This window comes from Mastomys coucha, unplaced genomic scaffold, assembly GCF_008632895.1.
Source record: "Mastomys coucha isolate ucsf_1 unplaced genomic scaffold, UCSF_Mcou_1 pScaffold15, whole genome shotgun sequence".
Classification (NCBI taxonomy): Eukaryota; Metazoa; Chordata; class Mammalia; order Rodentia; family Muridae; genus Mastomys; species Mastomys coucha.
In genome coordinates, this window is record NW_022196897.1 from 107,648,715 (window position 1) to 107,657,967 (window position 9,253).

General features: G+C 49.0%; 1 protein-coding gene and 1 pseudogene across 1 annotated transcript in view; both read left to right on the forward strand.

Annotated features, from left to right (window-relative positions):
• Positions 1-8,971, forward strand: part of Duox1 (dual oxidase 1) — a 35,309-nt gene extending 26,338 nt beyond the window's left edge. Inside the window, exons 26-32 of the mRNA XM_031373251.1 lie at positions 150-277; positions 4,974-5,127; positions 5,492-5,724; positions 5,969-6,127; positions 7,237-7,392; positions 7,487-7,615; positions 8,245-8,971. Of these exons, the coding sequence (XP_031229111.1) occupies positions 150-277; positions 4,974-5,127; positions 5,492-5,724; positions 5,969-6,127; positions 7,237-7,392; positions 7,487-7,615; positions 8,245-8,367 (1,082 nt within the window). The 3' untranslated portion in view covers positions 8,368-8,971. The remainder of the gene's footprint in view (positions 1-149; positions 278-4,973; positions 5,128-5,491; positions 5,725-5,968; positions 6,128-7,236; positions 7,393-7,486; positions 7,616-8,244) is intronic.
• LOC116090826 lies at positions 2,638-3,910 on the forward strand (annotated as a pseudogene).
• Positions 8,972-9,253: the final 282 nt, after the last annotated feature.

Consider the following 9,253-nt stretch of genomic DNA (forward strand, 5'->3'; position numbering starts at 1 on the left):
TCTATGATCTGGGTGTACTTAAGTTCAAGAACAGTTTGTCGCCCCTCCAGTTCAGACAGAAGAGTAGAGAGGGACATGACTGAATACCCCAGGGCACACCTTCCACACTGCACTGTCCCTCAGTCTTCTGCTTCCTGCCCTCTTCACAGGTCTCACTGGGGTCCTCCTGCTCCTGGCCCTGGCCATCATGTATGTCTTCGCCTCCCACCACTTCCGCCGCCGCAGTTTCCGGGGCTTCTGGCTGACCCACCACCTCTACATTTTTCTCTACATCCTGGTGAGGGTTTTTGGCTGTGGTCCAGGCCTGTGGGGTATGTGAAAGACATTCCTTGGGAGGCCATGGAAGCTGGGACATTGGTTTTCCATCCCCTAAGTTATTTCAAGTATTCATTTCTCCACATCCCTCAACAAAGATGGAAATTATAGAGTGGGGCTCTCCAGTAGGTTGACCCCATTATGCGGCTCTTGGAATATTCCCTCTTTTCTGTGGGCTTTTTCTTTTTCATTAGTAGCCCTGCCAGGCTCATCCACATTCCTCAGAGACTTCCCTACACCATTTCTTTCCAGTTCTTCTCTACCTTTGAGTGGTTGGTTTTTGGTTTCAGGGTGGACTTCCTGTATCTTAAGGAAGAATTATTCTTTTGGAGAAAGTTTAAAGGGTTCTAGTCTGTTCTGATCTCATCTGAGAAAGCATTAGCCACATCATCCAGTCAGACAACACTTGTAAAATTAATAAGGTCACTCAAAACACCAGCCAGATTGCTGATAAGATAGCAATGAATAATAATGATAAGATAACTTGAAGATTCCGCCTTGTTAGGTTTTGGATGGAGCAAGTAGTTCAAGAGGACGCTGAGATGGATTACTGGAGGATAAGGAGCTGATCTGAAGTGTTATCAACACCTTAGGCAGGCAGACAGACAGACAGACAGAGGTGCAGATGGTCTGGGCTCCAAGGAGAGAGTTCAGGTCCAGAGGCAGAAAGGCTTGGGTCATTTGGGTCAGAGGCTAGGTAGCAGAGGAAGGGATCTCTTACACCTTTTGAGGATGGGGGAGGGTTACACCAAGAACTTGCAGCCAGGAGGAGGCAGAGAGGGGAGCAGTGAACAGATGTGGCATTCCTTTGATGTAGACTCACTTCTCCAGGAGATGTCAAGACACTGGCCCATCAGTTAACTCAGGACTCAGAGACAATGCCTGACAGTATCTGTGAGAGCAGGTCCAAGCAGAGGCTGGATTCTACCATTGCTGTTCTTACACACCTATACTGTTTCTGTCTCAGCCCAGGATCTTCTTTCCTTATGTTCCCTCTCCTGTCCTGATTCCATCACCCTCCACTGTGTTGTCATCAGCTGATTCACCTCAACTCCTGAGCCGACTCTGACCTGGGTCCCTGTGCTATTACTCAGATTTCCCACCTTCCTCAGGTACACAGCACTCCCCAAAGGGCACTGTATCCAGGTCTGAAGGCCTTCACTTTTCCTGCCCGATGATTGATGGTGTGGCTGCTAGCATTCAAAGAGCCCAAGCCCCCATGACTGGCATTTTTATTTCCTAATAGAGCAGCATACAGGCATCTCCTTTGTTCTGAGATGAAGAATAAGAATGTAACACTGCCTGGGTGTGGCTTGATCCTGTTATCCCACCCTCCTCCCAGATGCAGCTCTGTCCTCACTAATAGCTGGGACACACACACACACACACACACACACACACACACACACACATTTGTCTGTGGCTCAGCGCTTCTTGATTATGAAATAACTATCTGGCTTGGCTTAGGATATTTCCTAGAACTGCTGATGTTTATTTCCAAAGAATCTCTCCCTCCTCTGGGAGCTGTGGTTAACTAATTTCCTCCCTTCCCACTAATTTCCTACCTATCCAATAATGTGTGGATCCTTAGCCTGCTGCCTATTGCTTCTGCTACAAAAATGTTGTTTCTTGTTTCCTGGTGATAAAAATAGTGGGAAGATCCAGTAGAGTGGCTAGCTCGATCCCCTAAGTCCAAGACTGCTTCCTGATTCATTGCTGGTTGTAGACATGACTGGACTGCTGGGCAGCCCTAGCCTAGCAGACTGGGAACCTTTTACATGGGTAGGGAGATCAGGAATATAGCAACTATCTTATCACTTATCACAGGGGGTGGAGAGAGGCACTTGGCTCTGGGCAGAAAGGAAAGTTTTAAGTAAAAGACCCCAGTATAGAGCAGACCCTGAGAAAGAATGTCTAAGTTGGCAACTCAGAAAATGAATTGCCCCACTGTGAGGGAAAGCTTTTAAAATGTGGAACTCACTGGGCGGTGGTGGCACACTCCTTTAATCCCAGCACTTGGGAGGTAGAGGCAGGTGGATTTCTGAATTCAAGGCCAGCCTGGTCTACAGAGTGAGTTACAGGACAGCACAGCCAGAGCTATACAGAGAAACCCTGTCTCGAAAAACCAAAAAAAAAAAAAAAAAAAAAAAAAAAAAAAAAAAAAAAAAAAAAAAAAAAAAAAAAAAAAAAAAAAAAAAAAAAAAAAAAAAAGAAAAGAAAAGAAAAAAAAAGGTCAACCCCTTTCCTGGGGAAGGAATTCCTGAACAAGAGAGCTGATAGCAATCCAGGGTCTCTTGTCTTAGCTCTGAGGGAGGTCCAACAGGTGGCAACACTAAACCCCACCTTTAGGAATTTAGGATTTGCTGCAGAGACCAGTGTCACATGAACACCAAACAGAAGAAATTGCTAAGCAGAATGTCCCAACAGTAAGGCATAGAAAATCAAGGAGGAAAGTTTTACTTACACTGAACTGGTCAGGGGAGACTTTGAGAGAAAATGGGACTCAGGCCATACATAGCTTTAGGAGAGAAAGTCAAACAGTGACAAGGCTGAGTGGGAACTGAAGAGCAATCCAGGTAGCAGGATCTAGGCAGAAGGGCATGCACACAGATGTAGGGTGGGAAACGTGACCGACTACCCAGGGAACAAAGGAGACAGGCCTGGGTAGCTGGTGACATGAGGAGGTGGCTGATAAGGCGGAATGGTTATGGCTCATCAGCGCTCAGGGACATGGTGGAGCACAGAAAGACAAGAGCAGTGGGTGAGGAAACTAAGCTTGGACCACACCCATGATTGGGGTGACAAGATGGATTGGTGCCCACACAGGAGCTGGAAATTGAGTGGCCAGGAAGGCCGAGGCAGAACCAGAAGAACACTGTTGTTGAAATAGCTGTGAGACACGGGGGTGAAAAGGGGTCACTAGTGTCACAGGTTACAGAGAGGAAGCAGGCATGACCTTAAAGAAAACCTTGAAGTAGGGGCTGATAGCATATGCCTATAGTACCAACTACTTGGGGGCCTGAAGTAGGGGCTCTGTCAGTTCAGAGCCTGCCTGGTCTACAGGGTGAGTTTAAGGCTAGCCTAGTCATTAAGAATCATTAAGACGTCCTCAAAACAAAAAGCAAGAAAAGGAGCGGTGAACAACGCAGCAATGGCCAAGAGGGACCTGCACGGCAAGAAGGAGGAGGAGTTGTTGAAACAACTAGATGATCTGAAGGTGGAATTGTCCCAGCTTCGCATTGCCAAAGAGACAGGTGGCGCTGCGTCCAAGCTCTCCAAGATATGAGTCTTACAAAAATCCATCACCCGAGTCCTCACTGTTATTAACCAGACTCAAAAAGAAAACCTCAGGAAATTCTACAAGGGCAAGAAATACAAGCCCCTGGACCTGCAATCCAAGAAGACTAGAGCCATGCGCCATGGGCTCACCAAGTGGGAAGAGAAGCTGAAGACCAAGTAGCAGCAGCAGAAGGAGCGGTTGTACCCACTGCGCAAGTATGCAGTCAAGGCCTGAGATGACAAACAATAAAGTGCGAGACTCACAGGCAAAAAAAAAAAAAAAAAAAAAAAAAAAAAAAAAAAAAAAAAAAAAAAAGCAAGAAAAGAGCTTGGCTGTAGCTCTGTGGTAAACACTTATCTAGCAAGTGTAAGTCTCTAAGCTTAAACCCTAGAGAACAAAAGAGAGGGAGGGAGATAATCTCGGGTAGGGGTGGTTATAGTCTCTCAGGCTATTTCATGGAAAAGATAGACTAGTTAGGTGTTCTTAGCCACCAAAAGGTGGGATAAATAGGACGTCCTCTTCCCAGGCATTACTGAGTACTAAGTGTGTACCCAGCAGGTACTACGAAGAACCAAAATGATGCTGGCGCAGTCCCTGCCTCCTCAGACCATTCGGGACAATGATATGCATGGGAATGAGCAAAGGCTGATAATAGATGATGGCAGATTAAGTTAACAAGGAGATATGATGTGACTGACATAAGGCCTAGGAGGCAACATTTCTGGTGAAACTTGGGAAGGGGGATGGAGGTTGCCTCTGGAAGAGCTAGGAGTAGGAAGCCCAGGCTTCCCCTTAGCCCTGTAAGTGCAAAGATTCGGAACCCAAAAGACTTGTAATATGAGGAACAGGAAGGAAGAACTAGGTGGTAGGGTTCTAGAGGCCAGAGTGCTACAAGGCCAGAGGGTATAATGGGAAGTTCACTGAGGCTCTTTAGACAGAAGGCATGAGAAAAAAGGATTTCAAAAGGTCCCACTGGCCAGGTGTGTTGATGCAGGCTTGTAAATCCTGTATTCAGAGGCCTGAGACAGGAGGATCACCACAAGCTCAAGGCCAGCATGGGCTACATCTGAGATCAGCTCCACCCCTCCCACATACACACATATACACATACATCCATTCACTTGCACTTGCAAATACACACACTAGATGTCTTACAGAGTCCAGGTGGGAGTCAACGTCAACTTGGCCATGTCTGGGATGGTAGTATTCCTTTGGAATGCTTTGGAGGATGGAGGTGGCAGTGGTTGTTTGGAACCTAGACGGTGAGGTAGGGAATGGATGCCCCAGTGGGTAAGTTCATAGGGTCTAAAGTCAAAGCTGGCCCCACAGTCTGCTGTGTGAACCTCTGTGTCTGAGCCATATTCTTCGGTCTGTGCAGCTCATCATCCATGGCAGCTTTGCTCTGATCCAGATGCCCCGATTCCACATCTTCTTCCTGGTCCCTGCAATCATTTACGTAGGGGACAAGCTGGTGAGCCTGAGCCGGAAGAAGGTGGAGATCAGCGTGGTGAAGGCTGAGCTGCTGCCTTCAGGTAAGGCCTGGAAGTTGTGAGGGAACCACCTTGGCTACTAAGGCAACTGACAGGGTACAAACACTGTCTGGACCACTCCAGTCTCCTGGCTTTGTCCAGTGGAGGCAGAAGGGGCCTGGAGCCACTGGGAGGAGTAATTCCATGAGAAATGTTCTTTGCTAGAAGATTAGACCCTGCTTAAGACAGAGAGTGGAGGAGACTGGGCCAGGCTTCCTCTTGCCCTGTGAGTCCCCCAGCTCCTCCTCAAGGCAAGGCTCTATAAAGGAATGTTTACTTGTTATCAGAGCTGAGGTTGGAGGAACTTTCTAGAGACCATACTGTTGCTGGGTCCAAAACAGCAGTCTCTTGCATCATCCCTTCCCAGGAGTGACCCACCTGCGGTTCCAGAGGCCCCAGGGCTTTGAGTATAAGTCAGGGCAGTGGGTTCGGATTGCATGCCTCGCTCTGGGAACCACTGAGTACCACCCTTTCACGCTGACCTCTGCACCCCACGAGGACACGCTCAGCCTGCACATCCGGGCAGCTGGACCCTGGACCACCCGCCTCAGGGAGATCTACTCACCCCCAACCGGTGACACCTGTGCCAGATACCCAAAGGTGCCCTGACTTCAGATATCTACTCACTCTTCTATTCCCCCAGCAGCCGAGGCTCCCCACTGTACTGCAATCCACTGTACCCCTTCCACAATCCAGAGACTCACTGTCCCAGGAAAGACACAGATCCAACCCCACCCTGTATTTCTCCTGATGTCATATAACTCCCTATCCCTGTCTACTGTTTCCACTTCTGGCTTCAGAATGATGGCCAAGCTGAATTTAAAAACCACTGCACTCCCTACAGCTGTACCTCGATGGACCATTTGGAGAGGGCCACCAGGAGTGGCATAAGTTTGAGGTGTCAGTGCTGGTAGGAGGGGGCATTGGAGTCACCCCCTTTGCCTCCATCCTCAAAGACCTGGTTTTCAAGTCATCAGTCAGCTGCCAAGTATTCTGTAAGAAGGTGAGTACCAGCCCCCATTCACCTAACAATGACTGCATCTCCTGCCTCTGCTCTTGTCTCTGATAACTGGGCAAAGGCAAGTGGGTCTGAAACCTGGAGAGGGGCAGTGAGTTGGAAAGATGCCAGAGTGTCCTGACGGGCAGAATTGGTATACTGATGTCTGTAGGCCCCCACCCAGTTTCCAAGAGCTCCTTCATAGGAGTGCCCACACAGGAGTTACTTGTGGGAGTCTCTCCAGGAAGGGCTGAAGGAAGGTAAAACAAAACAAGCAAACAAAGAAACTACATTCCCTCATCCAGAAGAGGTAAGCCCTTGGAGCACTGGCTGGGAGAAGGAAGGGTGCCTTTGGGGTGGGGCACAAGTAAAACTGGCTTAGGTCTCAGGATCCAGGGGAGGTGCCATGGTAGGACTTGCAGGTGGGTTGGCCCTAGCAACAGAGCTAAGGCTTCAGGCTCCCTCCACACAGGCCCCCTTTTCTGTAGTTCTGACCCAGTGGCAGGCCCCTGCTTGTCTCTCTGGGCCTGGCAGGTGAATCAGGTGTGCTGGAATGCAGCAGGCAGAGGCCCAGCCTACGTGCTGCCTGCACTCAGAGGGTGACAGCTCCTTTCCTGTCCTTGTCCAGTGCCAAGGACAGTGCCTCTTCTGTTCCTTCACTTGCAGTACCTGGTTTATCCCCTTGAAAGCTTAAGTTGGCTCCCTCAAGGGGGGGGGGCTCCCTTTTTTTTTAAAAAAAATCACATTTCAGGCAGCTAAGGATCCCTAGGGTGGCACCTTTATGAAATACCTTTCAGCTCAAAAGTTCTGTCTTGAGGCAGCTGCTCAGACTAGGATGGGCTTGGCTTGAGGAAGCTGCCTGGAACCTGACAGACCTTCAGCTCAGTGGTGGAAGGCTCTTTGGTGAGATTGCTTCTCACCCCCACCTCTCTGTCCCCTCTGTCCTCTCTGTTCTGCCTTTCTGTATTGAAGCTGGCCCTATTTCCTGTACATTCTATTTCCTAAGTGGTCTAGGGACAGGAACAGACTAGCTAAGGTCAGAATTCCATGTTGAGATCCAGAACCTATAGAGAAGCCAAGCTGGGCTGTCCCTGAGCCCCAGTGTGTGTCCTCAGATCTACTTCATCTGGGTGACAAGGACGCAGAGGCAGTTTGAGTGGCTGGCTGACATCATCCGGGAGGTGGAGGAGAATGACCGCCAGGACCTGGTGTCTGTGCACATCTATATTACTCAGCTGGCTGAGAAGTTTGACCTCAGGACCACCATGCTGGTAGGTCAGGGCCAGCCAGGCATGGTAGGTGGGCCACTCTCGGGGCCAAGGGTTGGCTCTAGCAATGACCTTCCTCCCCCATTTTGTTCACCAGTACATCTGTGAGAGGCACTTCCAGAAGGTGCTGAACAGGAGTTTGTTCACGGGCTTGCGATCTGTCACCCACTTTGGCCGCCCTCCCTTTGAGCCCTTTTTCAACTCTCTGCAGGAAGTCCACCCCCAAGTAAGTCTACTTCATATCTTAGTTTTCTGCTCCTTTGGTCATTTGGGGGCTGAACAAAGCTCTCAATCCTACTCTATCAAGGAAACAATTGGTCACTGCCTAGAATCCATCTCTTGGGAGATTGGTAAGTTAGAGACTGGAGAAACATTGATGAAGGGCCACCCTAAGGTGGGAAGGAAGGAAGGAAGGAAGGATGAGGTCAGAGATTTGCCAACTCTGAAGCCTAACAGAGTTAGGCTTCATCCACCAAACAGCTTACTATACAGTCAGGGCTATACTCACCATTAATACCAAGCCAGCTCTTCCTCTGGATGCGGAACTAATTTTCATCACTAACAGTGAGTGGGCTGGCCACAGATATCATATACACCAAGCTGTCCCTCAATTTGAACATTGATTCAGTTGGTCCTTTTACACTGACCTAGCACTTACAAAATCGAACTAGTCTTACAGTGAGCCAGCCCTCACCATACATGGTACAAAATAAACCTTCAGTGTGAACACTGGATGGTCTTTAACAGAACCAAAAAGCTAGCCTGCACTAGGAACATGAAGCTGGCTATTGTTTTGAATACTGACCCAGCTCTACCAGTAATTATGCTCATCTTTGGCTCTTCCTCCTCCAACAGGTCCGAAAGATTGGAGTATTTAGCTGTGGTCCCCCTGGCATGACCAAGAATGTGGAGAAAGCCTGTCAGCTCATCAACAGGCAGGACAGGACTCATTTCTCTCACCATTATGAGAACTTCTAGGTCTCCTGCCCAATAACTCTGCCCACTACTGCCTTGTTGGGACAGCAGGGGCTTTGGCCTGTGCCTTAACCCAATACTCTTCATTTCTGGCCACCTCAGCCTTGGCCCTTCCCACCTGCTAACTTGGTCCAGGTGGGCATGCTCTGGCATCATGTGTGGGCTCAGAGATCTCTAGGGCCAGAATGTGTCTTGAGCTTGTCGAAGGAGCACTGTTTAAGAACTGTAGGTTCAGAAGTAACGGAGCTTTGGGGATGGGACAAAGTGAGAATTAAGCAAAAACTTGACAGGAGACAGTCCGTCAAGTTTGTGTGGGTAACTGACTCTGAGTGATAGTATGGATGCTGGCATCTTTGAGCCGCTCCACTCTGTGTTCTTCCTCTCTTCAATATGGTTGGGAGATGTCTTAGAGTAGCCAGGGCAACTTACAGAAAAGAAATCCTCAGGATCGGCCTAATTGAACAACTGACCTCTCAAATTTTAAAATGTAGTCAGACCCTTCCATGTATAGACCTTCTGTGTATAGCAATCGCCTGGAGCAGTGCCCCTCAGCCCTATCTCGCACTTCTAGTATTCTCTTTTGCAAATAAATGGTATTTCCCCTTCAGGGGGTTTCTTTTTGCTGCCTTAGGTCAGGGTGGAGCTAAGGAAATCATCCACCCAGAGGGCTTTGCCATAAGTGGTCCAGGCATCTCTTCAGTAGCTACTGAATAAAAGCAGCAAAGGGAGAATACCCCAGTGGTATTCCTTCCGGGACGGGGGCGGGGGCGTCCTTCCTCACTCCGGCCTGTGTTAGGCTGCTGACAGCGATCAGAAGGACAGAGAGGAGTCCTCAGGGAGCTACAGTCGCCTGGCTTCCTCCATGTCATCAGCTATTCTAGCTCTGCCC